Source organism: Drosophila mauritiana, chromosome 3R (genome assembly GCF_004382145.1).
Source record: "Drosophila mauritiana strain mau12 chromosome 3R, ASM438214v1, whole genome shotgun sequence".
NCBI classification, from domain to species: Eukaryota; Metazoa; Arthropoda; class Insecta; order Diptera; family Drosophilidae; genus Drosophila; species Drosophila mauritiana.
Window position 1 is genome coordinate 5,872,207 of NC_046670.1, and position 26,347 is coordinate 5,898,553.

A 26,347-nucleotide genomic window follows, 5' to 3' on the forward strand; every position below is an offset into this window, starting at 1 on the left:
CGAATGGAAAATTAATTTTTTAACATTTCAACAAGCGTATAAATTTGTTTGCATACAAATTAATAAGGCTCTACCTGTCATAATCTTTTTGTTTTCGCCCGCTAAGCTGCAACTGGCAAATTGAACGACTGAAAGCAGGTTGAACGTGTTCTCAAACCGCTGGCACGTCGATATATTGGCTAAATATTTTACACATTTTTCCACTGACATGTCACCACTTTGCAGGCGAAAGTTCTGGGTTCGCTTAATTTACGAATGTTTTCGTGTAAAGTTGCCTACATTCTTGCCGATCATCGTTGAGCCCAGGGCAAAAATGATTGTTTAAAAATAAGAATTGGAATAAATAAATAAATAAATAACAAGCCGTTAACGGAAGTTCGTTTGCCCTTATCAAACCGAAACTCAAATGCCCTCCACTGAATTGTTCGCCTGATAAATAATGAGTCATTCGGGCAATAATCAGCAAAAATATACAACGCAAGGCAGTGCCAACAAAATGCTAAATGGCTGTTGTGTAAATTATATAGAACGTATTTTAAGCAACGTTTCCACGCGCCTATTTTTCGATGGTAAAAGCCATTTGGGCCCCCGTGAAAATACCCTTACATAAAAATGGGCGAGTGTCTGGCCTCATGTCCACTATCAGCAGCCAAGAGATTTCCACCTTTTGTTCAGCAAATCGCTAAGTAAACACTTCATGATAAGAGAACACACTGCGACTGGTTGGAATTGCTCCACAGACATTGTACAATGTTTTGTTTTTCGAACTCTGTGAGTTTTGAATGGAGCCAACAGAGCGAGAACTTCCATAGAGCAGCAAAAAATAATGAATAATAAACGGAAAAGCACAGACAAGTGTCAAAATAATGATGAGTACAAAACCAAACCGATTTTCATCTCCCACATACAGCAAATGACGTTAATACTACTTTAAAAAGTAGTTTCCTCAAATAATTCTAATAAAATATGTTAATTAGTCAGCGGCGATTTCCAAAGCATCTCAATTCTTCGATGTGGAAATAATATTTCAATACGATTTTCAAAAAAATCCCCTGCCTTACACTTTCGGAACGAACTGTGCCCGCCACAGATGAACCATATTTATTTTCGCAAAATCAGAACACCATGAATAGAATGGGATGGCAATTATATAGAACTGATGATCGTTATTTGAGCATTATAGAGGAGCTTATCTGGCCAGGCGTTTGGCGGTCATCGTTTGGAATCAGTTTCAGGTCGAACGCGAATCGTGGAGCACGCCAAATGTACGTCCGGAATTGTCTGCCGTTCCTCTGGAGCTGTTTGCTGATCTCATTGGCGGCCACAGCTAGTGCGGATGAGGCCGCGGATGCTGATGTGGATAGTGGGCCATCTAAAATAGTGCTGGTCTCCAGCTTGGAAGGTCATTGCCAGACGGAGGGCAAGGTGACCAGCTGCAGGGGCTTTGAGTTTGCGGGAGAGGACGAGAAGGCCACCTTTGATCTGCCGACAGAGGTGCGGATTGCCGAGGATGGCACCACCTACGAAGTGGGCGATGAGGAGCAGTCGCGAACCCTGATCTTCGAGAACTGCACCTTCACCAACTTTCCCCTGCGCTTATTTTACACACTGGAGGTCAGTGAGCTGGACATGCGCAGCTGTGGCATCCGCTTCATTTACTGGGAGAACTTCTCCATTGGTGCGGATAAGCTGGTGATCCTTCTGCTCAGCGACAATCACATCGAAGTGCTGCCCACGAAAACCTTTAGGGGAGCAGGAAACTTGGAGTTTCTCTTCCTGAATCGCAACAAACTAGGCAAACTGCAGGCGGGTGCGTTTGATAATCTCCTGAAGTTGCAGTACCTGGACCTCACGGAGAATCGCCTGAAAGATTTACCCGCGGACGTATTTGCCGGACTGAAGAGTCTGCGGCACGTGGGCCTGGCCGGTAATCAACTGACCACCATTGAGAGCGATTTATTTGCCCACAATCCGGACCTTTTGTCGGTCGCAATGCAGAACAACCGACTGCGGGAGGTGGGCGAGTACGCCTTTCGATCCAGCGGACGACGCCATCAGATGCAGTACGTGGATCTATCGAATAACCCCGAGCTGGTCGTGCTACTGCTGAACATTAATGCCACCAATCTGACCGTTCGCAATTGCTCGCTGGACCGTGTCAATTTGTACGGATCGGTGACGAATGTCGACCTGAGCGACAATCGCGTGCGGGAGCTGTACTTTCCCGCCTCTGAGGCCCTGGAGCACTTGGTGCTGCGCAACAACTCGCTGGTTCAGCTGGCGTCGTTGAGCCGCGTGCCCAGACTCCGGCACCTGGATGTGGCGGACAATCCGAGCCTGGGTCAGTTGCCCGACGGTTGGCGGACGCCACATCTGGAGATGCTGGTGCTGCGGAACACGGGCCAGGTGGAACTGCCGCTGGAGGCGTTGCAGGGTATGCAAAATCTGCAGAAACTGGACATATCCGGCAATAATCTGACGGAAATCGATCCATCCGCGTTCCCCACGCTCATGCAACTAACTCACTTCTATATTCATGGCAATAACTGGAACTGCTTCAGCCTGAGAAACATAATGGATGTGCTCATCCGTGCCAATGGCATTGCCTATACCGTGGATAACTACGATCCGGATTTCCCGGGTGAATACTTTCACGGAATAGCCTGCATGTATCGCTTGCCAGAAAAAGAGGGTGTGGACTCCTCCTCCTCCTCCTCCTCGGAAATCTCCGCCAGCGTGGAGTCCTCGCCCATAACAAGTAGTTCTGATACCAGCGAGGTGGACAAACTGCGCGATGAACTCAAAGCGGTGGTGCAGCATTTTGATTCCAAGTTCGATTTGATGTTCAGTAGACTGGCCCAATTGAATGAACAAATTCAGGCCTTTGAAGTGCTCAACAAAACTGTTTGGAGTCAAGTGACCTTGTCCGTCTGAAGTTGTAAAATATGGCCCATTTATTATGTGATCAATACATTTTTAAAGCTTTACAATTATATGTATACATATATATATTTGAAGTATTTTCTAAAGCTTCTCAACATTAAACATACAACCATTCGATCTAAAAAATAAAGAATGTTTTAAATTGGTGTTTTTTTTTACCAGTTCTTGATAATATGCAAAATTGGAACCACAATCTAATAAACCCGGAAGGCTTTTCGACTTTTTTTTTAGATTTAGTTCCCTAGAATAACATTTTTTTACCCCCATTCAATTCCTAATCTTCAAAACAATTTCTGCTCCATTTCCTTGCTGATTTTGCATTCTCAACACAAAAAAACCAATGCAATTTGCAACATGAGCACATCTAGTAAATATTTATTGCTCACTGTGTCGTATACGTAGAATAATATTTAAACAATAATATTGATTTTCGAGCAAAGCAAAGTTGGGACGTTGTGTTCCCTTTCTGAAAGATATTGAAAGAGGTTCGTTCAACTCGGGCTGGCAAACAAAATGGAAAAACGAGAAGAAAACTGGAGGGCGAAGACAAGATTGTGGGGCTCGGAGAACTTGAGTAATTGAACAAAGTCAAGTCAACAACAAAACCAATATTTTCGGAAACTAAACAACAATATTGAATTCGATCGGATGGGCCAGAAACCCAGTTATTTATTGCCATCTGCTAATGCCAACAGTTTTAATTATTTATGCTTATTTCCTACGATTCGCTTGCTCGCACATTTATGGCTAACTAATTGCTAAGATAAACAAACAACAGTTTCGGTTTCAGTGCAGCCACTTCCAAAGGACGGAAAGTAAAAACAAATCCAATTCCACGGATCTCGACGATCACTGGCCGATCTGCTGATCCGGAGTATCGTGTGCATGTGATTAGGAATAAATCCACACATATGTGTATCCATTCGAACACGAGTTTCAAATACGTTTTGTGTACATTGGCAGTGCAATTTTTGTTTTAAGATAATTGGCACACAAATCGTGCCAGCTGTAAGTGCGAACATTCAATTTAACCATATAGTGCGACTAACTGGGACTTCTAGTAGTTGTATCCGCAGATCAAAGTTCGAAGTTTCCTCGTTGCCAACTTCAGTAGCTATCATTCGCTTAAAGTGTGCTTACTTAATTAGTCAATGTCTAAAATGTAGTAGGCATCGTGATAAGGTACTTTTACATTTAAAGAATGCCACTCACGATTTTATAACCATAATTTAAATGAGTTTCGACAAAAAAATCGTAATAAGAATTGAGGGAAACCCTTTGAATTGTGTTATGTTATTATATTTTAATACTGTTATTCACTATCTATTACATAATTGCTCGTTTTTAATAAAGGTTTTCTAAATATTAAAAATTGAATAAAATTGTTTGAAAATTCCGAAAATCTAATTATGAAGACAAAGGTCTCGGCGATTTTTGGGTATTTTCCCAGCGTAGCCGACAGCTGGGGGAATTTCCCACCCACTCAACTTAGTCACCGACACAAAAGGCAGAGGAAAAGATTCGGGGAAAATCAAACGTCAAGCGCTCATATCAACACAAAAAGAAAATAAAGGCAGTAAAGTAAATCAGGTTTTCGATAATTTCAGAAAGTAAATAAATTGGCACCCACCTTTTGTGTTTATTTATCAGTAATTGGATGTGTTTCTGATTCGCGCTGGCAGATTGCAGAATGCAGAATCACAATTGTCGAATTTCGGTTAAAAAATTAATTTAACAGGCTCACGGACACAGGAACGCATACAGACATCCGCACTCACGTACACACTAACACACATTCACGTTCACGTTCACCTGAACGGGTGGAAAACAAAACTTTTGTAAACAATTTCGCGATTAGGCATTTAGCTGCGCTAAGAAATTATTGTAAATAAGAAGAGACGTAACGAATTAGCTGGTTGTGTTGGCGCATTATATGTATATATATGTTATGTGTGTATATTCAGAGATTAGAGCGAAATTATAATGACTACTTTTCGCTGGATGTCCAAACACTTTCGAGGTGTTGACTTTTCAGATTAGATTACAGCACTCATTTCACTCGGCTAATTATCAGCCATTTTGTTCAACACCAAATAAATCACAAAACACGAAAACACCAGCAACAACAACCGAATCGATCTTAATAAAAGCAAAGAATGCGAGCCATAAAAATCAAAAATCAAAATGAAAATTTATTCGTGCGCGCGCTTCCACTTTGGACTCGACTTTCCAATTGGAACACGCACCAAAGCTGATCGGACAATGGAAGGGGCGAGAAGAAGAAGAGGAGTAGCAGGACGTTGTTGTGTTTGCCACTTTTTATTAAGAATCTAAAACTTTACTGCGCGAAACACAGCCAGAAACTCGTGCAAAACAAAAACAGAAGAATAACAAATCTGGGCAAATAAAAGTATTTGTCCGTGGAAAATTTCCAAAACGTTTCTGTCGCTCTTTCCAGCGACGCCATGGGTTTGTTTGTATGCGTAACAGCTGATCGCCGATTATTGATTTTTATATGGATGTACACATGTGTGCGTATGCATGGGCTGGAAAAGTGCTTAGAGGCTATTGTTTTGTGTAACAAGGAAGAAGTTTCACAATTCACTTGCGCACTCAAAAGAACAAAGATCGATTGTCCGTTGTTGCCGTTGTTGTCACTGCAATTTCTGCAATCCATTCGCGCACAATTAAAAGCTGTTCACGCAGCTTATCACAGAAGAATTTAATGGCTGAGCCACCCACTGGCGCGGACACGCTATCCTGACACCATGCCGGAACTTGCTAACAATTAAATTATTTATTATAAAATAATAAGAATTTATGTACATTTAATTTGCTTTGTTTTTCACTGCACTGCCGTTTTTCAACGCGAATTAAAAGTTTTTCCAAACCTCGTAATCCGCTGCGTTTTCACCAAGCAAAGTTCGCAACCTAACTCACGATTTTGGTCATCGTTATCGTTAGCGAAATCCAGCAGAAAGGGTCTTACTCTGCGCCTATCGTTATCGCTAGAGATCTTTTTACAATCCAGTTGGAATAAGAGTGACCACAACTGTAACGTTGTTTTAGTATTTTTCTATAACTCGTTATTTGCAATTATACTGAAATAATTGCATTTAAATAGTAAATTCTTAAGTGCCCATTCGCATTATTGCACATGTCTCTACTTATTTACCATTTTATAGGTTCACTAGTTGTGTAGAAGTTATTTTAAATAAAATGCGCTTTGCTACTTTCCGGCTACGGTCACACTTAAGAAACAACGCGTTGCCAGATCTTACCGTGTTCGTAATAATAATCAGCTTTTGTCATGCACCGCCACTTTGGGCGCCAAAAGAGATATAAGTTTGAATTGCAAGAACTGCTTCGCTCTGAAATTCTCGCCGAACATACAAAAAATAAAACGGTTTAGCTGAGAAAAATGCTAGCTAAAGTAGCTTCAGCTAACAAAAAGAATTGAACTTATGTACATTAGCATATTAATATACCCATCATAGTGCTGAAATTAGATTTTATGCCCCATAAATAATCAGAACCAGTTGCCTTGACATGCCTTTCACACTTTAGTAGCCCACCCAAACTCTTTGAAACTTCAGCTAAGCCAACAAAAATCAATAAAAATGGCGCATTGCACAGAGGCCACCGAGGAGCACACAATGACGTCACCAGAAACAGCAAAGTACTAGAAATCGGAGTCGATGAATTTGCCACCATTCATGAACTTTACTTAGACCATTCCAAATACATTTAAAGTACACTCGTAAATAGGTTTTCTCGATGCTGGGGGTTTTTGCTAGCTTGATCAATCACTATTGGTCATAACCCAGTCGAGGAACTGGGCACTCACCTGCTCGATGTCAAAGTCCCACTCGGGCGATGGAGAACGCGCTGTTCGGCCGCCCGGCGGAGGCGTTCCCAATGCGGGGGAGCCGGCTTGGGGCTCTTCGGGTATCACGGCGAAGCGACCCCGCTGGAGGATTGGCGAAATGGCGCCATAATTAGCTGCAAAGGAGAAAGAAGGTGTCAGTATTCAGCAGCATTTGACGCAAAGATATCAATTACTATTAGTAATGAGTAATGTCGTATACTTTATATAAACTCAAAATTTAAAGGCGAAAAAGTACCAAATCAACTTACACGTGGGCATGAGACGGAAGCGGCCGAGCGTCGTTTCGGGCGGACCCTGTGGCGTGGAGGAGGTGACACGGAAGCGGCCTCGGCGGGCGGCGGCCACGTCCTCGTAGTTGCTGCCCCCCGACGCTCCGCCGGCACTGCTCTGCATCCTGTGGCTGATGCTTCCTCGTCGGCCTCGCCGAAAACTGCAATGGAGTGTGAGAAAATCAAATCAATATTGCGCACAGGTGGCAAAGTTCTTGTTTCCTTTGACTAAAACAACTGAAACTCAATTAAGCCAATGGCATTTGAGTATGTTGATCTTTGATGGAACTAGTATATAAAAACATTTTCCGTAAATTCTCTCATATAGTTTAGCAAAACGTAGATATAAAAACGCTTTTATGACCAGTAAAATTAGCCAATCAAAACAATTAAAACAAATGGTCATTGAATTATAAATGATGCATTATATTATACATATATAATTTGTTATAAACTTTACTTGATCGAATTTAAATTAATAGTTACAAATGCTCGTAACCAAGTCAGCTACAGCTAACATTTCCTAACATTACTAATACGCCACGTTGGCTCTTTGGAATGACTTTAATTCCACTTTGTAGTTAGCCATCCAGCTGTTGGTTTATTTGGCTTGGTAATCCGAGTTTCGCCCCACTGTGCAGTGGTCAGAGGCAGTCGGAAAGTTGACTTTACGGGCTCATTGCACGCTAGTTTACTTCGGCTTTCTTGGCGCCTCTAAGCAGACTACATAATGTGCACATTGGCCACGCTCTTTCTCTCTCTCCGTGGAAATCATAATTGAAAATCTCGAAAAGTGCATGAACGAATTCCTTAAAAGTGTGCCACACAAGTCATTCAACTGCAGAAATATAAATATATAGGAAAAGCGGTGTGGGCTGAACAGCTGACTGAGCGCCACGCGACAACGCGGCGTATGTGTGATATTTTTGGTTGATTGCCTGGCTGCGCAGAAATAAAAACGCCAGCCAAGCATTTCACATATCTTTTATCGTTTGTTTTTATTTTATCAATTGAATCTGTGATAAATTTCGCTAGAAACGAAATTGTTTACTCGCATGAGACACCATTTATGTGACTAATTTCCGAGCATCAAGAGGGATTTTTAATTGCCGCCAATAGTAGGCATGACAATAAAAAGCATGCCATCTTCATAAGTAAATTACATATATAATTTATTGAATTGCGACTAAAGTCAGCGACCTTCATATATTTAAGTAAATTTAAGCAAAGTCCTCTTTCTTTTATTTAAGTTCTTTGAGAACAATCACGTTTTCCAATTAATTTATTTATTAATAAATTATATTATTAAAGATAAAGGCAAGGATTTCACAATATACGATTTCAGCGTTATTTACCTAATAAGTCTTTATAACAATTGCTTTGCCTCAGCAATTGAAAAGTTGGATTGTTATTGGTTAGAAATAGTTAGTTATGAAAACTTTCACTTTATGTAAGTAGTTATTAACTTTACTTTGCATTTTTGTATTATTTATCGTTTTGTTGCATTATTTTAACTCAATCTTTCAGCGGCTTGGCCGTAAAACGTTTGCATAACACGCACAACCAAACATGCGAATACTATATATATCGCTCATACGCCATTTGTACAGATGGTCGGTCGGAATTGACGAACTTGTGACTTTGCGTGTTTCGAAATGTTTTATAATATTTTATTGATTTTCTGCAGCTCTTTTTGCGCCCGACAAATTAACACCGAAACACTAAAACAGCACCAATAAAAAATAGCATTTAGAACGCGCTGCAAACACTTTTCGACTGAGCACTTGCAACAAAATAATAAAAACAAAGAGGCAAAAAGAGAGCCGCCGACTAAGAGAATCACAGAGAGAGAGAGGGACGACGAGCTGCTGCGGAATTTATTTCGCGTTTGTTTCATTTTATGCAACTGCCAAAAGCGAAATTGCCAAAACAACAACAAAGACGACCCGAAAGCGAAAACGAAACGCGGCCAAAATGAATGCAGCACCAAAATAAACCGAAACCGAAGTCAAAGCGAGATGAAGAGCCCGAAACGAGTGGCCACAACTGAAAGCCAATGCAGTGAGAGATTTGAGAGAGAGAGAGAGTTGCATCAAAGAGAAGAGGAGAGAGAGAGCTCTTCGGTATATTTAATTCATAAAAATTGAGATAAAATCGTAGTCGCAGCCATTTTTTTATATATCTATGTTTATATTGTTTGTAAAAAAGGAAAAACTAAATATCAAAATTAATTACATATATTATTGCAAATATGCTAGAAGTTTAGACAAAAGAAAAGATAGAAAAGGAAACACCTTTAATTAGACATCATCTCTTCAATTGCTAGACATACTGAATTAGTAAATAAAGTAAACTGCACCATAAAAGAGTAGGTTGAAAAGAAAGAGATTCTTCTCAAACTCTTTAAGTCTATGTTCGAAAAGGAATCTCTGATTCTGCATTAAGCACGAACAAAATGCACGAACTCCCTAAAAGTACCGGATAAGTGGAGAGAGAAGCCTGCATGGTAGAGAGAAAGAGAGCGGTGCTCCTAGAAAGTGCCAGAAATTGCGTATACGACACCAGAGAAGCTCAGCAATCAGCTGTTGGCAACACGTGAGCGCATCGGGCATATGGTGCATGTCTGCTAATTGAAAGCAGATGGAAAATTGTGGGCGGAGGATTTAGACAATTGAAAGGATGAAACAAACAAAAGTGCAATGGGATCACCGAGTGACTCATCTGCACACTGTGTCAAAGTGGTGAAATGGGACTCAAAGTGACCTCGTCTGTCGTGGAATTGCACAAGAATGTGATGAATTGATAGAAACAGGGCAGATATGGAAATGGACGACCCAATGAATGGTAATCAAGAGTTCACAATTGATAAAGTGATAATCAAAAGCCCCCGACTCATAAAAACAATTTATTCCCTATACAGTACCTATCTGAATTACTTTTTCTTGAATGCCTGAAAATACGATAGTAAATCTAATGATGATAAATTGTTTCATTTTGCAAGCATTATTATATTCAATCATGCGGATGTTATATGAATGAAATATACAAAGTTTACAATCATAAATGGAGTCTGAAATAGTTTGGAATTACTAAGAAATTGAACTCAGCAAAAAATGGGGAAAATTAACATCTTGTTTTGTAACTTATACATAACTTTTATTCGCTTTGTGATCAAGAGCTCCTTTGTTCTCTAATTAGACCAAACGCTAATCACAAATCGATGACAATTAAAGTTGATTTATAACTCAACAAGCGTGAAATGAGAGGTATACAATAAACAAAACGTTATTGCGTTGTCAATGAAATAATAAACATTATAACCGAAGAGCAGACTTACTGTAATGTTTTGTAGTGCCCCTATAAGGCATACACTGAGACAACTAAATCATATTGAGTTTTAAACTTATATATTTATATATATATATGGTTATATATAAATGGTGGTATGGTATTTATAATAATGGTCATATATCTTCTTGCTCACCAATTAGTTATTATGTATTATGCATAAACATGACTTAATTGTGGCGAAAATATTGAAAGTCAAGTTTTTCTCTGCGCATAAACACCGACATATACTGATTCCGGCCGTCCATCATTATTTTCAACAGCACATATCCTAACAATTTTCACGTTTTGCTTGGCGAAGAATTTTACGCGATTTGCGTCTAGAGAAAGAAAATAGCCAAGCTTTTCCTCACTACAAAGGAAATTTTCTTGATTTTCGCTATTTTGCTATTCCGCTTTTCTTTCGGGCGCGCATCCAAATCGAAACATGTGACTCGATGGCTCGCAGTGAATGACATCATGGATGGTGGGTGGTTGGTGGGTGGGTGGCTTTGTGAGTGATGTTCTTCGGGCAGACATTTGGGCACACACGAACTTGACAAATGAATTATGAAATGCAGAACGGAACGGAAAGGGTGTTTATAAATACCGACCAAGAGCTTGATTCTCTTTTTATTGCCCGCTAAATACGCTTTTGCTTTTATTCACGAAAATGTCAGAAGCGTTTATTGGCCTCAGGTGAGCCGCGACGATTGAAAAGGCCAGAAAAGTGAGAGTGATTTGGGGTCTGTAGGGGTCAAGAGGGAAAATGGGCAGAATGAATATCTAAGGGCATTGGATTCTCAAGGTATTATATATGTAACTAAGGAACATCAAAAAAGGGCGACTAAAAACTAATATACAAATTCAATTTAGTTTATTAATTATGTTCCATATAAATCTAGATCGTTAGTTATTCTACAATGTATTATAGAATGAAAACAAAGAATATAAGTAATTATATGTCTTTAGACTGTTATGTCTGTAAAATGAAGGATCAAATAAAATCAAATAGTAAAATAAATATCATTGTAATAGACTTAAATCTGCAATAGTTTACCTATTACCTATGTAGAATCACGTAGTGCAAAAGTATTTAATTGTAGTGATAAACTGTGCGTATATGAAATGTGTCATATAAACTACATATGTACATACATATTATGTATATTAGCTTAGATGATAAGGTGTCCCACTTACATGAGAAAAACATGTGTGCGTAGTAATATTAGGAATATCACTTTGCATACGAGCAACTGAACAATGATAACAGCTCTACAAAAGAGACGTTTTCAAACATCAATACAACAGTTATAACAATGACGATCACATGTGATGTTCGAAGTGTTCATTATCACCATGTCAAACCATAATTTGCAGATATCATGGCGTGGAATGATTTGCGATAGTCCCCACTCCCCACACTCCCACACCACCCCACGTCACGTTATCAGTGTGAAAGTCGCATCTGAATTGCAGTGTGTGTGTGTGTGCGTTTATTTACGCCCAGTGGCCCGCCCGCCTGTATTATTTATGCATGTGCTCTTTGTTTTGCCCGACCGAACGACTGTCATTATTTTATTGTTGAACTTGTGCGGGCGATAAGAGGGGCTGGAGGCGCTTGATTTCGCTATCTGCCGAAGAGCGGGACAGAGAGTGGCAAGCATAAATCACTTTTCCACAATTATTCCGTCTGACGACACGCTGATAAGTGGGAGTGTGACATTAAATTAAGGCACAAGTAAAAACTTTACATAATGCATTTAGCCGGCTTCCGTTTAACCGTTATTCCGGGAGAGGGAGAGAGAGCGAGAGGACACAACAGCCGGCTAACGGTACACGGACCAGCCACCCCCACAAAAAAAATGATGAAAAGAGACAAGGCGACAGCGTGATTTGGGGTTGTTTATCGTGCTTTCACTCCCACTTCAACATGTGAGCACATTTACAGAGTGAAATTTTGAAATTACATCTTACATATCTCGCTTATGTACACACAATTCACTTACTTTGCCGCCTTTGTCTTTGCTTTTATTCGCGTCGCTGCGACCCACACTCACTTTCGATCGAATTTAGTTGCTAAAATTAAGCCAAAGCACTAAAAGACACTCACATACACACGCGCACGGACGTCACCAAGGCAAAAACAAATACACAGTCAAACAGCTGGCAGCGGTAGCAGCAACAACAACAACTAGAGTGCGACTCATCCAATAAGAAAATATTTTATTTGATTTATGCAAACGAGCCAATTTTATTATTCTTTTTAATCACACGTCACACTGCACTCGCTGTTAATAAAAATAATCACAATATTTGCATTTCGATTGCTTTTCTTTGCAATTTTTATTGCATTTTCCCGCTACTACTGGGCATATCCTTTTTGCAACTTTCGCTTAATTGCGCGGTTGTGTTTCCTTGCGTTCCGTTCCGAAACTCAAAACATGCGTTTTTTTAATTTTCGCAAATTTTCGTCCCGTTTAGTTTATTGTATAATAAGCATTGCGCACACTGGATTTATACATTTTAAAAACATTCTGAAAATTTCGACCGTATCTGCAACGGCTACGGCAATAAACTAGAGTTGCCAGAGTCGGCATTCTGATCCTATCGATTGTTGCCAATTGATTTGTCGAGGTATCGATACAACTATTTTGTGTACTCTCTTAATCATATTATTAAGGTTTATATAGTAGCTAACAAAAGTTTAAATCTTACTCGAGCATAATGCGAAATTGATATTTTATCTAGGAACTCGGGTTTCATAGCATCTTACTTTTGCCTATGAACTACGCTTCACATTTCGTGTGGGGTGGCAGCTCTGATTTAGGCGCTTTAAATTCAAGTAAAGGAACATACATAAGTTTCCTTTGTTAGAATCCTCTTAGTAGCGTTAATGAGTTAAAGTTTCATATAAATAACACAACCATTAATAAAAGAGCACGTTTTAATTATAAATTGTAGCATTAAATGATTGAATGATCCTGTATGTTAGAGACCCGCAGGTCTGGTGTAAACTTTTGCACAATATTTGTTCCTTTTCTAATAGATATCAATAATTTAATTAACTTAAACGACGGTCTATAGGTAGCAGATCAAGTATCGAATGCTGTGTTCGCTATAGCTAGAATCCTTTGTACGATAAGCAGTTTTAGGAAATGGGGAAACTTTGGCGCTGCAGCCGCTCGAGCCGGAAGCATTGTCGTCTTCATTTGTGTATGTACAGTACATAGGGCTATGCAATCATCTATTAAATTCTACGAAATCAGCTTCTTCTTTTCCTCGGACAGCTTTCCCTCGACTGGCGGCTTTTTGGCAGTAGCCAGAGGCGCCTTCTTGCCGTATAGCATGTCCACAAAGAGTGCGGCGAACACCAGGACAGCTCCAAGCCACTGGCGGGCAATCAGGACGTTTCCGAACAGCAGAACGGAGCACAGGACGGTAAAGAACTTTCGCGTCGTCGTAACCACGGAGCAGGCCAGCGGTCCAAAGCTGGCCACCATCAGGAAGATGAAGAACTGACCGAGGACGCCGCACACAGCTATCAGCGATAAATGGGTCCACGCCTCGGGATGCCGGATGGTGAAGTACATGAACTCCTTGGCCTCACCTGAAGAGGGTAATAAGCAATTTGTATAGTTTTCCAGGACATTTTTAAAAACTTATGATTCATATAAGTTTTGTTATGGGGCTTACATAAAAAAAGTCTTGCCAATATTTTTAGTATTTTCAACACTCACCTGTAAATACCATGGCAACGCCCAGCATTAGGGTGCTCCAGAAGTTCATGGCCCTCATCATCTGCTGACCCGAAGGCGCGCTGGCCGCTCGGATGCGCTCCTGAACGGCTCCAGTCAATCCGTCCATCGACAGACTGAGGAAGAGCAGCACCTCGCCGAGAAGCGTGGTCTCAGCCGGCAAATTAGACACCTTGCCCTCCTTGTACATAAAGAGAATAACTCCCAGGACAATGGTCAATACGCAGGCATAGCGAGTCCAGCTGTAGGATTTGCGACCAATCAGCACGCCCAGGATCATGACGGGGATGGGTTTGGCGGATTTACCCACCACAGCAGTGGGATAGGGCACCCAGCGCATGGCCATATTGGTGGAAACCATGGCCAGCAGATAGGTCAGCGAACAAGCCACGTATGAGCCCGCGTTGGTGGTGTCCTCCTTTTGCGGCCTAATGGTCAACAGCACTAGAAGACCACAGATCAGAATTGATTCGTTGCAAGTCCACGTAATCCTTACCCTTGGCAAACACATAGTTGCAGAGGCATTGCACCCAAACAAGGGCCAAGGCGTAGGTAAAGCGTTCGCCTGCGGATCCGTCTGTCTGCACCTCTTCGCCATAGCGGCCCCGCGTCAACTTCTCCTGGACAATTCCGTACAAGAAGTAGCATACGAAGATGCCGACGGCGTAGATCACAAAACGGCTGCGTTCCGGCAGATTCATGGCGGGCAGATGGCGGTTTTTAGGGCGTGTGACTTGCGATTTGGTTAAGTCGGACTTAATGCACTGTCCTAAACAGTTGGCATTCTCTGGAGTCGCGGCTGCAGTGCCGTGATTTGGCGTTGACTATCAAATAATCCAATCAAATACGTGGTCGGTGCTGGCGCTTTAGCTGTCTACTAGCCAGATTAGACAGGTACCTGTCTTATTGGCCATTTTTAAGTTGACTGTTATAGCTATGTTCTTGTTTTTAATCATCAATGTCTTGATCTTATTAAATAAGTTTTAATTATAACTCTATAAATTGAAAATAAGGCATATTTAATATATAAAAACACTATAAACGTATTTACTGGTAAATCAACTAGCTATTCATTGAGAGCTAAAGCTGGCAACACTGCATTTGCTAAAGAGCGGGGGCGGTTTACAGTGTGACCGTAAGTTTGAAGTAAATATATATATTTATCGGCTATCGCGAATTGAACTTTTCGGCGCGAAAATTAGTTGAATTAAATATTTCTTTTCATGGTAAAATAAGAATCTGGCAATCATATCAACTTTAACCCCATTTTTTATATTATTTGTTGAGTGAGTATAATCCTCTCTCCAAATGTTTTCTAAAAACCCTACGCATGTTTATTTTTATCAGAAATTGAATTTCGTTTATTTGGTTTAAAAATATAATTGCAAAATACAATAAACTATAGTCCCGCATATACAAGCGTATATGCGGGCTTCTCTTTGTTACACTGGTAATGCACTTGAAGTTCTTGGTTTTAGTGAATGCAACCGGCACCCATTGAAAATACGCCCACGCGTAATACTGTTCTAAGAGCCTAGACAACAACAAACAAGCGATTATCCTCTTAAATAGCAGTTAACAGTTAAGCGGTAACTTGTAAATAATAAAAGGGTGTGGCGACTAGACCTTAAAAGCTATAATAATATGAGAGAAAAACAAAAAGCAATTAAAACGAAAGGGGTAAAAACCGAAAGGGAACCGGGCAAAGCGTCTACAGCGGCACCTGCATGGGTGGCAGCCAGGTGTAGAAGAGAATGTACGCAGCGCTAGAAACCACGTTCGAGGAGTCCAACGCCGAGACGACCTGATCGTCGAACTTGAACCACTTTCCGTAGTTGGCGCTCTTGCAAAAGGCCGTGTAGTGGCCGCCTTCCATAGTGCCGTAGTGATTGGAAACGGCGTACAGCTGGTAGGTCTTGGGGGTTACCGCCCGCGATTCCGCCCGTGCTATGTAGGGATTCATGTCCAAGTTCTCCAGCGGGAAACGCAGGTAGTTCTGCTTCTTCATGTACGCCCCGGAGTTACTGGGATCCGCATAGAACCTATGCGGGATTTAAGAAATTATAAACAAGCATAGCGTAGTGTCATCATCACTTACCGCTTCAGATGCACCACCAGCACAGGTGGCAGCTTCGATATATCCAGCTTCTTAATGGCATCCCTTTTGGTTTTACAACTAGGACAATTCCAGCCATGGATCCGTTCTCCACTGAAGTACATGTCCATGCACTGGTTTAGCTGGCAGACATTCGAGTTGGGCGGCAGCTCCAGGCTGAGATTAGAGAAGCTCTCGTACGTGGCCGATTCCTTGTGGCAGGCCACACACTTCACAGTGCTCTTCATTTGGCCATAGAATAAATGCAGAATCATGCTCTCCTTCGCCTTGGTAAATTCCAGCCAAGCCTTCTCCGACGCACTGATCATCTCACGCTGACGGGGCACGTGTAGGGTCTGCAGATCCGAGTGCAGCCAGTCCATCAGGATGGTGAGGAATTCGTGTGAGTCCTGCTGGTCAACGCCGCGGAAAATCTTCTGATACTGGCCCACAACGTACTACAATGAAATATGCCTAGTTTAGAAATAAATTTGGGTGTTTCTTTATGCCAGTTGCATACCCTCAAGTCTCGGCTGGCCACACACTTGTACTGTCCATTCCAGAGCTCCTTGATGAGTGCAGCCACCTCCTCGATCACCTGGCCATTGGTCTTGTTGCTTCTGCTGATGTAATTCTTGTATTTGTCCGAAATGCAGTACTCGGTCAACTGAGGCGTGTTGCTCAGGCACTGCAGTATGCTGTTCATATAGCAGGTGTTGCCCAGATTCTTCAAACCAGTCAGTCCACGGCCCTGAAATGTTATCCAAGGATATAGTTAACTATTCTGAGATAGAGGGAAATATAATCTATAGCTATTACTCGTCTCAGCGGAAAGATGGAGCTATAAATGCTGTAGGTGGGCGGAGCTGTTGGCAGCTGGAGCCTCACGCCCGCTACACAAATCATTCGCGGAATCCTGTATAATGCTGTTCCTGCTTAACAGTATGGCAATTGTACGTTTCTTTGGTTTGAACATGCTTTGAGTGCGGACGTCGAGCGAATGAGAGTGGGGGTACAAAGCGCACCAAGCACGGCGCGTCTGGGCGGGTGTCTTCAAAACGTGACCCGCTGGCTATTGATTTGACTCGTGTCGCGGCTATATTTATGTGGCGTGAGTGAGTCAACCACCACCACCCAAGCAATACTTACCACATTCTGACCAATGACAGGCGAGAAATCACGAACGCGTTGCGATGTCCTCTCCACGTTTCTCGGCTGCGGTTTCATCGCCCGATCGAATGTAGGTCTTTCCGCCTTGTTTGACGCAATTGTCGGATCCGGATCGCCAGTTAGCTGGAGCAGGGACTCCAGGCTGTCTGACACGACATGTACGTCCTCCAAGTTCCTGCCCGGCGAAGGCGGTCCCGAAGCTGTTGGTGACTTGTAATGCTTTTTTGTCTCGCGAGCGATCGCCAAAAGGCGCTCCCGATCCTGACGTTCAAGTTCATGCTGCTCGTCCAAGCGCTGTCGTTCGCGGATCTTGGATTCTATATTCCTCGTTGCCTCGACCTCCTTTTGCGACAACTGCTGCGTAACATTGTGTAGCTCTTGTATGCGACTTAGTTCTTCTCGCAGACGATTGTTTTCCACGATCTGCGGAACAAACGAACAATTATTCGGACCTTATAAGGTAATTTATTGATCTTACGTAGTCCTGGGCCTTGCTCTCCAACTGTAATATCCTAAAGTGCAACTCCTGGTCCTCGGTAGCATTCAAACCATCGCCCTCTGCTGCTTGACGCTTCCACATTTTTGAGGCCCTCTCCAACTGCTCATCGTTCTGCTCTGCGCGCTGCAAAAACTCGGCCTGATCACGCATGATCTCAGCGATGGGCTTAGCCGGCGGAGAAGGACGGGAAATTCCCTGTTCATTAACGCGAGTGGCCGCTGGCTTGTTGGCCCTATTGAAGTCTGGACGTGGTCTGAAGTCCTTCGCACTAATATCCTCCTTCATGGTGATGTCGTGAATTGAAGGATACTCGATGTCATCGATGGTCTCAATGTCGTTGTTGTTCTGCTGCGGAGCCTGCACACTGGGATTGGTGCAGTGGGTCGGGTACATCATAATGAAGTACTCATAACCGCCCTCGACAATTTGAATGGGTGCGCGATACGTCACATCCGGATCCCACTACCACAAAATAATGATTATATGTGATCTATGGCTGAATACTACCCATACTCACGTTCTTGAGGATGTCGAGCAGGGTTGAAATGGCTGTGTTGGTCGCCGGTTGGGCATCCTTGGTGTTCCAGTCCATAAGAACCACCGAATCCTTGACGGAACGCGATGCCCACGACGCCTTGGCGCTGCTGCTAAGACGAGCCTGCAATCTGCCAGCCGACATTCTGTGTAGATCAATAAGTTAGTATCCAAATAGCGAGATTATTAGAATGGACCACTCACCCTGGCGTTATCAACTCCTCGGGCACATTAAATGCACAGTAGTACGTGAGGTGGGAGGCCTCGTAGTCGGCGCTTGGGCGACAGTCCATAACTAGGACCGATTTCTCCTGCATGCGCCGATACAGATCTTGACAGGTGATCAGCCCAAGTCGGGCGTACTGCGTTGGCTGTGTTATCGGCGAGTCCACACCCGCACGCCCATTGCTGACCAGGTCGGGAGCAATTGGTTCCGGCGCCTGGTGCTGCTGAGCATAACGATGCCGCAGAGAGTGTATAATCTTCTCCAGCGTGTCCATAATGCGGCGATTCGACTCGGTGTCGCCCAGCATCTGGCGCACCGTCGTCTTGTGGCTGGCGTAATCGGATTTTTGGTGAATCGCGGTCAGCATATTGAAGTACTTCATGTAGGTGATGTAGGCCAGTTCCTCGTCGCCATCCAGTCTGTACTCCTCGGCGGTCATGTACAGTTTGCGGGCGGTGTTCAGCAGGCTGCGAAGAATGCCAGGTAAATCAAAACAGCCGCATCAGCACCAAATCGCGGTGTCCACTTACATTTTCATGCCCTTGCTGCGCAGATCTGGAATGATGGACATCTTCTCCAGGTCATCAAGGTTCGAGCTCATGTGCAGCTTCTTCAACTTGGCCATTGTTCGTTTTTTGTTGTCGGGGCGGGCAAGGTGCTACGTTGAATTTGGGACTCGAGATCTCGCCGATTTTCCTGTTTTCATAGCAGGATTTTCTTAATCTGCGGGCTGGGCTGCAACAACACAATCACTTGTTATTTTGCATGAAATTTATCGATAACAAAGAAATCGGATGGCTCTGTCAGAAGAGCAAGCTGTTTTCAGCTTGTGCAAATCTAGCCATTTAGCCATTTAATATTAAAAATTAAACTAGATATATATTTCAGCTGTACGTGAAATAAACAGAAATTTTTACGTAGTGCAAACAAAGACAAAGACATCTAATTTACTTGGGTAACTTATAAAGATTAAAGCTAAATTACATTTTGTAGCTATTTCTTTGGATTTGGAGCTAAGAGAATCTGTTCTGAAACAAAATTTATCATTTTTCCTAATCTACCATTTAAGTATAGAAGTATATTTTAACACAAAATCTATGATATATATTTTTAAACTATAAATTCGTGCTATTACTTGCAAACTATTTAATGTTTCTTGTGCCAATAAACTGCAAAAGTTGGAGAAAAAACTGCTAGACACACAGCACTGTGAACGTCGTATCACAGCTGATACCCTTTTGTTTATTATTTAAAAAGCAAGTTTTTAAATGGGCAGGACTTCGAAGGATAAACGGGACATATTCTACCGCCTGGCCAAGGAGCAGGGATGGCGTGCACGGAGTGCTTTCAAACTGCTTCAGGCGGATGAGACATTTCAATTGCTAGAAGGTGCAGATCCAACCGCGTGTTTTTCGGAGCGATTCTAATTGGCCGCTTATTTTAGGTCTAACCCGAGCCGTGGACCTCTGTGCCGCTCCTGGCAGCTGGTCACAGGTACTGGCCAAACGCATGTACGAGCCTCTGACGCCGGAGGAGCGGGAAAAGGTTAAGATCATTGCCGTAGACCTGCAGGGAATGGCTCCGATCGAAGGAGTCAAGCAACTGCGGGCGGACATCAGCAAGGAGTCGACAGCCGAGGCCATAATTGAGTTCTTTGGCGGCGAGAAGGCACAGATTGTTGTTAGCGATGGCGCTCCCGATTCCACTGGAATGCACGACTTTGACTCGTACGTTCAGGGCGAACTACTTCTCTCCGCCCTCAGCATATCCACCTTCATACTGGAAGAGGGAGGCTCCTTCGTGTCCAAGATCTATCGGGCAGACAGGACCAGTCGGTTGTACACTCAGCTAAAGCGGTTCTTTAAGGACGTATGCGTATTCAAGCCCTCCGCCTCTCGCAACTCCAGCATTGAAGCTTTCGTGGTGGCCCGAAAGTTTTGTTTGCCCGATGGCTTCAAGCCCTGCAACCTGACTACCGAATGGCACGATCATCCCGAGTCGTGGGTGGGCAGAAAGAAGGAGAGCCCGTCCGTGGTTCAAGTTCCCTTTGTTGCCTACAAGGGCGAGTTGGACTCGGATCGTACATACGATTTGGTATGTTTATACTATATCTTCCTTTGGTTAAAACCACTAAAATGTGTTGTTTTAGGGCGAGAACTATGTGTACAAAGAGCCAGTGCAGCAACCCTTAACTGCCGCCTATCAGGACATCCTGCAGAAAACGAGCCAAGTGAACATAAAATATGAAGGCATTCGCGTTATTCACAACGAGGAAATTTTAAACGATTGGTTAGCAAATGATGAGAATAATAGAAAAAATAAGTCTGAGAAGTTAGGTGTCTGAGTAACGTAAATAAAAGCTTTAAAAAATCAAAAGTTATGAATATTAGTGAGTGTAGCACCACGTTAAATTTTTATTATTCCGATACATATCAATATAAACTTAACATTTATCCTTACGCCGATCGGTTAAATCCATTATGGGGATCACTTTTTGGTTTCGTAGCAGTTAGTAACTACATCCTTAATAGAAGACCTACACACGTATTTAAAATCAACTTATGCAATCAGAGTGCGGTTTTTACAACGTCATAATCTTGTCCAGCTCTATCTTTTCTTCATTGGCAGCTGCTACTTTGCGAGCCCGGGCTCTTTTCTTTTGATCCGCCTTACATCGGCGTCGGAATTCTCGAGTTTGGGTTTCGCTCCACTTTTTTAAAGGTTGCCGTCTTACTGGAGCTTGTCTAGAGGGCTCTGGTATGGTCGCCACCACCTTTCGACGCTGGACAGAGCGACCGTTGGCCTTTGCTGTAAATGCACAGGGCAGTAGCTGGAGTTCCTCGTGCAGGTGACCACAAAGAGTGGGCGAGATCGGAAGGTAGCTGCTTTGCGTAAGGAAGGCTTGGTCGCTGGGAGTGGATTCCGTAAGGAGCTGGTGCAGCTGAAAACTCTGGGGCGTGGCCTCCTTGGTGACAATGCACAGCAGGAACTTGTCCTTGTACTTGGGTGAGTATCGCAGCAGGTAATCTCCAGCGGGTACGGTGTCCAGCAGCTTCAAAAACTCACACAAGTTGGACAGTAGCTGCGGCATACTTGTGTTGTAATAGTCATGAAGCTGCTGCTCCAGCGACATTAACGTCAGCTTCTCCTCCAGCATTGGCTCAAAATCCCGAAGCGAGATGCGTGTGCAATGTCCCATTTCCGCCCGCAGTAGCTTTAACTGCACCCAGGCGCTTATCAACTCGTATTTGGACATTATTTCGCAACCGCAGTCTGGCTTGTTCTCCAGCTTTATGAAGTGGCATCCAAGTGGTTCCTTGCCGTTGGAATCTTTGACTGCTGGTATGGATAGTGTGCTGAAGATTTGAAAATCGCTGCACTCATCCCCTTCGCCTTTACTTCTGAGGGTCCAACTAACCAAGGCGCTATTGCAGTTGCCATCTACAATGTCTGATGATTGCTGATCGATTGCGCGAGGCTTGTAGACCATCTGCAGATCGATGGATGACTTATCACAGGGAGACTCATCTGGCACCTCCTTGACTTCTCCATTTATGTTGAAATCCAGCCACTTGGCTTGCCCGGGCTGTGAAATGTAGGCTCCATAAGCCAGCTTCAAGATCAAACTGTTCGTATGCCAACCACAGTTGCGGGCGGGGAATGGCTTCTGGAACTCCATGCACTTGTGCTTGCTGTTTGGCGATTCTCTTAGGCTGACAAACATTTCGGTGGGCAGGTCAATATAGGATCCGGTGGTAAGGAGCATTAACAGCGAGTCCAGGGGCAGCACGAAGACGTTGCCAGCTTCGAGTTCCAGTTCCTTGTCTTCCTCCCGCAATAGCTGCACAGGCTCCCTTGATTCTCTGGTCACGTAGCGATCCAAGCGCAGTCGTAATGTCCGCAAGGCTTCATGGCGGACCTCTACCTCTGGCCAGAGTCTTACCCGACCCGCATATCGCTCCAGCTCCACCTGCTCTATGCTGGCGGTCTGAGAATTGAGACTCTTGCACTGGGGCAGCTGTGGCAGCCCGGAGAAGGTCATATATGAGTCATTGGGATGGGTTTGTTGAAGTTTCTTGACACCCAGTTCGTACCATTTCCTGTAGACCGCCACCAGGCTCTTCATGGGCGCGTAGATGACTTCCTTGCGTCCGAGCTCGTAGTCGTGTATATATTTCTGCACACGCTGCTGCTCGTTGCATCGCTTCTTTTCCGTGGCCTTCCACACCACAAAGTCCTGCTCATCGACGGGTTGACTGCGTTGCCAGGCTAGGAGCACTCGCATGCAGGCGGCCTGCTGTTTAAGATTCAGCTCCGAGTACTGCTCCAGGGGATTGGGAAAGCTGTAAAGCGAACTGGCGATGGTGTGGTCGCGAATCGGTTTCGCTGGCACCTCGTTGTTGCGCGGATCCCTCAAGGCCGTGTTGCGATTGAACGATTTAAAGACATCGCCCGTTTCCTGGAGCTCCATTCGAAGTACATCTGGCTCCACTTCATTCAGCAATGTGTACAGCGCATCGTCCACGTGCTCGAAGGATTTATTAAACACCTTGTACGACGGCTGGTTTCGGAATAATACATTGCCTTCGTACAACGCCGCATCCTTGTCCATGGCAATAGAGTCCTTTGAAAACATTCAAAAACTTACTTTTCCAAATACGTTTTTGGTTTAATATATTTACGGGAGGAACTTTTGTCCAAAGCGAAGTCTATTCCTTGGTTGATAAACTGCAGTGCAGAATGTATGAGATATTTCCGTTTAAATCACGCATATTTTGAAAAGTACATAAAACATACGAGGAAACGTTTAATTAGGAACATGTTGGGGCCGTTTACACTTCGATATTATTTTCATCCAGACTACAGATAACTGGTCACACAGCCTTTGCCCGCGAATCAACTTTTTTTAAAATAAGAAAACGGTTTTCTGGTGAAAAAATGATTTTTCTGAAAGCCTGTTATTAAAAACATTGCTTATGTTACTAAAACTATGTGCGACAAGGGTATAGATGAATTTTTGAATATTCTTATACCTCATTTTTCCACTGAAAAACACGTACTGTATTTTGCAGCTGTTTCAATAAAGTTACAACTTTTAGCTTTGATTAAAAGCCTTTCATAAAGCAAGTTGCTGACTAAACTAAAATGTCAACAGCACTTTAGTTGTGTTCCTCATTTAATTAATTTCACAGCATTAGGGAAGCTATTTATGCATCATTAACTTTTAAATTATAGTTAATTAAAATGTGGTTTTAAAACTCATGATCAGCTGCCTTTCGTACCAGTTCAATTATAAATTTTAAGCACAACATGTATGTGTATAATCTGCTTTTCGTTCTAATCGTTTTTAGCTCCTGTGCGAAATCCTTTAATTATACAAGCTGCGATCACGCAAAGCAGCCAAAGTTTGTATGAAAACTTCATATAAAAACAAGTATTTATTACTACAAGTTAATATTTGGCAGTTGAGCTCATGCTGTGATGTTCAAAAAAACGACAAGGCCATCAAATCGTGTCGCAAGTCCTTGCTGAGCAATAATTCAACCAATTCGAATGGGGAAGTGCGCAATCTGAAGTCGGATAAGGTGGCTTTGCATGCGGTTAGTATCGCTCTAAAACATGGTATCATCACAAAACTGGCTTTACTTATGGGAAACGTATAATCCTTAGTGCATTGCAGAGTGCTCCTTCAGGACCAAAGGCTTCTTGCTGAGCAATGGCACTGTTAATACCCAGGCATTGCAGAAGAGCTACCAGCAACGCTACAAAAACGATCCGAACATGTCGCAAGTGATGGTGAAGAGCCTCAATAGTTGCACGGACTACGGTGAGTGAGCATACGAAAGTTTTTTTCTACTTAATAATGGTTAAATCTAAGTAGCTAGGAAGCGGGTGCAGCAGTTCGAATGGATGCCCAAGAAGGGCGACTGCGACTTCTATCCTGCCACCTTGCTGGCCTGCATCATGGAACAGGTCTACATCAACTGCCCGACCAGCAAATGGAAGAACACCAGCGATTGCACAGCGATGCGGAAATATTTGGTTGCCTGTGATGATGTGGCCAGTAATAAGAAGAAATAGCCATTGCACATATCCAATTATATCCGAATATAGCATCAACATTAACTTTTTCATTTATTCAGCCTCCACTTGGAAGGTCAATTTAGCGAGATCGGCCATTCCGCACTGAATAACATCGCCTGCCTTGAACGCATCGGCACCATTTGGCGTTCCGGTCAGGATCAGATCGTTGGCCTCTAGGGTCATGTACTTGGACACGTAGGAAATGATGTCGGGCACCTTGAATATTAAGTCTGCAGTGCACCCGTTTTGCTTAAGGTCTCCATTGACGGTGAGCCAAAGCGGCAGGTTGTGCGGGTCCGTCACTTTTTCGAGGGGTATGAACTGGGACACGGGCGTAGAAGTGTCAAATCCCTTGCCCAAGCTCCACGGATGACCGGCCGCCCGAGCTTCTCCCTGAAATTGAATATTGATTACAATGGCTCTTGATTAAGTGCATCCATCTTCTTACCAAATTGCACTGCGCAGTTAGATCCAAAGCCAGGCAGTATCCTGCCACATAGCTCATGGCATCTGCCTTGGATACGTTCTTGCAGGTCTTGCCAATCACCACGCCTAGTTCCACTTCATATGCCACCTTGGTAAAGACTTTGGGTAACTGGGGGAATACAAAGTTTAAATTACAAGATTTTAAATTAAAATTATGGATTCACAAGTATACTCAATTCTAAATGGATTGTTAAATGTTATTTATTTATATCTTTTTATAAGAGTCCAAAGGCGTTTGCTCTATAGTTTATGGACTTTTGGTATCTTGTTACTATCTTAATGATATCTTAAATAGTTCTCTGTAGAACTCACCACAATGGGCTGACCCTCCTGGAGGTACGAAGATGTGGGCTTGAGGAAGACGAGCGGCTCCTTGGGCACGGGAACGTTCTTGGCCTTCACAACGTCCCTGCGACGGAAGAAAGGATTCGTGGATTACCCATGCAGACCCAAGATTACTATGGCACTGAGTTACATGTAATTGAGAGCCACCCCCACAATCTTCTTGCCGTTGCTCAAAAAGTTGGCGGCATTCTGGTTTTGATACGCCATCCTGAGGATTTTAGTTAGTTGCACCACTGTAAATTTTAAAGAAATTTGTTGCTCGATTATGAAGCTGAATGCTCAAGGAAATGATTAGAATTGGAACAGCTCTGCGGTCGAATGAAAGTGAGCGTTCTGAGACCTGGACGGCACTTACTTGCGCAATATTTATTAATTTAAAAGTAGGGGGTTATCTGGAGAGTGGCCCCCCGCAACAAGTTTATCAATTAAATAACAACAGAAAACGGAGAGAGCGATCGAGAAATCAGCTGATGTGGATGTCCAGAGTTGTCAGATCTGGCAAAGTGTGTTGGGTAGCCATACACTTTTTACAATTCATAGTTCTGAAAGGGAAATAACTTAAAAACATTTCATAAATAGTTGTAATTGCAACAACCTGTTCGAAAATTAAGTGCAGAAACGACGAAATTGTACGCACTTGCCATATTTTGCAGCACTGGCCCCTGGCAGTGTGACCGTTCATATATGTGACAGATATCGATAACGATAGTGCACACTCATCT

General features: G+C 43.0%; 8 protein-coding genes across 10 annotated transcripts in view; 3 read left to right on the forward strand and 5 right to left on the reverse strand.

Annotated features, from left to right (window-relative positions):
- LOC117143782 (5'-AMP-activated protein kinase subunit gamma-1) overlaps window positions 1–12,544 on the reverse strand; it is a 63,976-nt gene extending 51,432 nt beyond the window's left edge. The window contains exons 1-3 of one of the 3 annotated variants that reach the window (XM_033308617.1): window positions 12,438–12,544; window positions 7,081–7,262; window positions 6,791–6,945 (exon numbers count right to left, since the gene is read on the reverse strand). In XM_033308617.1, the coding sequence (XP_033164508.1) occupies window positions 6,791–6,945; window positions 7,081–7,225 (300 nt within the window). In that variant the 5' untranslated portion in view covers window positions 7,226–7,262; window positions 12,438–12,544. Of the gene's footprint in view, window positions 1–4,573; window positions 4,815–5,834; window positions 5,910–6,790; window positions 6,946–7,080; window positions 7,263–12,437 lie in introns of those variants that run through there. The other 2 variants (XM_033308614.1, XM_033308615.1) reach the window with 2 other exon arrangements.
- On the forward strand, window positions 1,224–3,084 carry LOC117143783 (leucine-rich repeat-containing protein 15). Its single transcript, XM_033308624.1, has one exon. It carries the CDS (start codon window positions 1,264–1,266, stop codon window positions 2,932–2,934), a length of 1,671 nt encoding a protein of 556 aa, XP_033164515.1. The 5' UTR covers window positions 1,224–1,263; the 3' UTR covers window positions 2,935–3,084.
- Window positions 12,545–13,357: 813 nt separating the features above from the next.
- On the reverse strand, window positions 13,358–14,887 carry LOC117144852 (solute carrier family 35 member B1 homolog). Its single transcript, XM_033310255.1, has 3 exons — window positions 14,683–14,887; window positions 14,169–14,630; window positions 13,358–14,038 (listed from the first exon to the last, which is right to left on the reverse strand). The coding sequence occupies exons 1-3, from the start codon at window positions 14,885–14,887 to the stop codon at window positions 13,686–13,688; spliced, it is 1,020 nt and encodes a 339-aa protein (XP_033166146.1). The 3' UTR covers window positions 13,358–13,685.
- Window positions 14,888–15,529: 642 nt separating this feature from the next.
- On the reverse strand, window positions 15,530–19,481 carry LOC117144145 (ubiquitin carboxyl-terminal hydrolase 8). The gene is made up of 8 exons (XM_033309173.1): window positions 19,241–19,481; window positions 18,689–19,177; window positions 18,468–18,630; window positions 17,930–18,412; window positions 17,431–17,874; window positions 16,802–17,032; window positions 16,285–16,739; window positions 15,530–16,228 (listed from the first exon to the last, which is right to left on the reverse strand). The coding sequence occupies exons 1-8, from the start codon at window positions 19,333–19,335 to the stop codon at window positions 15,898–15,900; spliced, it is 2,691 nt and encodes an 896-aa protein (XP_033165064.1). The 5' UTR covers window positions 19,336–19,481; the 3' UTR covers window positions 15,530–15,897.
- A 447-nt stretch (window positions 19,482–19,928) lies between these two features.
- On the forward strand, window positions 19,929–21,080 carry LOC117144328 (putative tRNA (cytidine(32)/guanosine(34)-2'-O)-methyltransferase 2). Its single transcript, XM_033309441.1, has 3 exons — window positions 19,929–20,099; window positions 20,155–20,804; window positions 20,860–21,080. The coding sequence occupies exons 1-3, from the start codon at window positions 19,979–19,981 to the stop codon at window positions 21,052–21,054; spliced, it is 966 nt and encodes a 321-aa protein (XP_033165332.1). The 5' UTR covers window positions 19,929–19,978; the 3' UTR covers window positions 21,055–21,080.
- Window positions 21,081–21,087: 7 nt separating this feature from the next.
- LOC117144327 (little elongation complex subunit 2) lies at window positions 21,088–23,539 on the reverse strand. The gene is made up of 2 exons (XM_033309440.1): window positions 23,393–23,539; window positions 21,088–23,334 (listed from the first exon to the last, which is right to left on the reverse strand). The coding sequence occupies exon 2, from the start codon at window positions 23,320–23,322 to the stop codon at window positions 21,292–21,294; it is 2,031 nt and encodes a 676-aa protein (XP_033165331.1). The 5' UTR covers window positions 23,323–23,334; window positions 23,393–23,539; the 3' UTR covers window positions 21,088–21,291.
- Window positions 23,540–23,887: 348 nt separating this feature from the next.
- On the forward strand, window positions 23,888–24,819 carry LOC117143064 (general odorant-binding protein 68). The gene is made up of 4 exons (XM_033307521.1): window positions 23,888–24,119; window positions 24,176–24,310; window positions 24,381–24,537; window positions 24,592–24,819. The coding sequence occupies exons 1-4, from the start codon at window positions 24,021–24,023 to the stop codon at window positions 24,789–24,791; spliced, it is 591 nt and encodes a 196-aa protein (XP_033163412.1). The 5' UTR covers window positions 23,888–24,020; the 3' UTR covers window positions 24,792–24,819.
- LOC117143063 (acylpyruvase FAHD1, mitochondrial) lies at window positions 24,804–26,322 on the reverse strand. Its single transcript, XM_033307520.1, has 6 exons — window positions 26,221–26,322; window positions 25,981–26,167; window positions 25,756–25,858; window positions 25,593–25,689; window positions 25,243–25,389; window positions 24,804–25,187 (listed from the first exon to the last, which is right to left on the reverse strand). Coding segments are annotated over exons 2-6 (690 nt in total). The 5' UTR covers window positions 25,982–26,167; window positions 26,221–26,322; the 3' UTR covers window positions 24,804–24,845.
- Between the last annotated feature and the right edge of the window lie 25 nt (window positions 26,323–26,347).

Bases quoted from the DNA above. Each gene is read 5' to 3' on its own strand.
- LOC117143783 (XM_033308624.1), top strand. From the start codon at position 1,264: ATGTACGTCCGGAATTGTCTGCCGTTCCTCTGGAGCTGTTTGCTGATC.
- LOC117144852 (XM_033310255.1), bottom strand. From the start codon at position 14,887: ATGAATCTGCCGGAACGCAGCCGTTTTGTGATCTACGCCGTCGGCATC. The intron at 14,631-14,682 runs GTAAGGATTACG...GTGGTCTTCTAG, and splicing joins CAACTATGTGTTTGCCAAGG to TGCTGTTGACCATTAGGCCG. The intron at 14,039-14,168 runs GTGAGTGTTGAA...TACCCTCTTCAG, and splicing joins CGTTGCCATGGTATTTACAG to GTGAGGCCAAGGAGTTCATG.
- LOC117144145 (XM_033309173.1), bottom strand. From the start codon at position 19,335: ATGGCCAAGTTGAAGAAGCTGCACATGAGCTCGAACCTTGATGACCTG. The intron at 18,631-18,688 runs GTGAGTGGTCCA...TGATCTACACAG, and splicing joins GAGGAGTTGATAACGCCAGG to AATGTCGGCTGGCAGATTGC. The intron at 16,740-16,801 runs GTATGCAACTGG...ATTTCATTGTAG, and splicing joins TGGCCAGCCGAGACTTGAGG to TACGTTGTGGGCCAGTATCA.
- LOC117144328 (XM_033309441.1), top strand. From the start codon at position 19,979: ATGGGCAGGACTTCGAAGGATAAACGGGACATATTCTACCGCCTGGCC. The intron at 20,100-20,154 runs GTGCAGATCCAA...CGCTTATTTTAG, and splicing joins GACATTTCAATTGCTAGAAG to GTCTAACCCGAGCCGTGGAC. The intron at 20,805-20,859 runs GTATGTTTATAC...GTGTTGTTTTAG, and splicing joins CGGATCGTACATACGATTTG to GGCGAGAACTATGTGTACAA.
- LOC117144327 (XM_033309440.1), bottom strand. From the start codon at position 23,322: ATGGACAAGGATGCGGCGTTGTACGAAGGCAATGTATTATTCCGAAAC.
- LOC117143064 (XM_033307521.1), top strand. From the start codon at position 24,021: ATGTATGTGTATAATCTGCTTTTCGTTCTAATCGTTTTTAGCTCCTGT. The intron at 24,120-24,175 runs GTATGAAAACTT...AATATTTGGCAG, and splicing joins ACGCAAAGCAGCCAAAGTTT to TTGAGCTCATGCTGTGATGT. The intron at 24,311-24,380 runs GTTAGTATCGCT...TATAATCCTTAG, and splicing joins ATAAGGTGGCTTTGCATGCG to TGCATTGCAGAGTGCTCCTT.
- LOC117143063 (XM_033307520.1), bottom strand. The intron at 25,690-25,755 runs GTAACTCAGTGC...CTTCCGTCGCAG, and splicing joins GGGGTGGCTCTCAATTACAT to GGACGTTGTGAAGGCCAAGA. The intron at 25,188-25,242 runs GTAAGAAGATGG...ATTCAATTTCAG, and splicing joins TAACTGCGCAGTGCAATTTG to GGAGAAGCTCGGGCGGCCGG.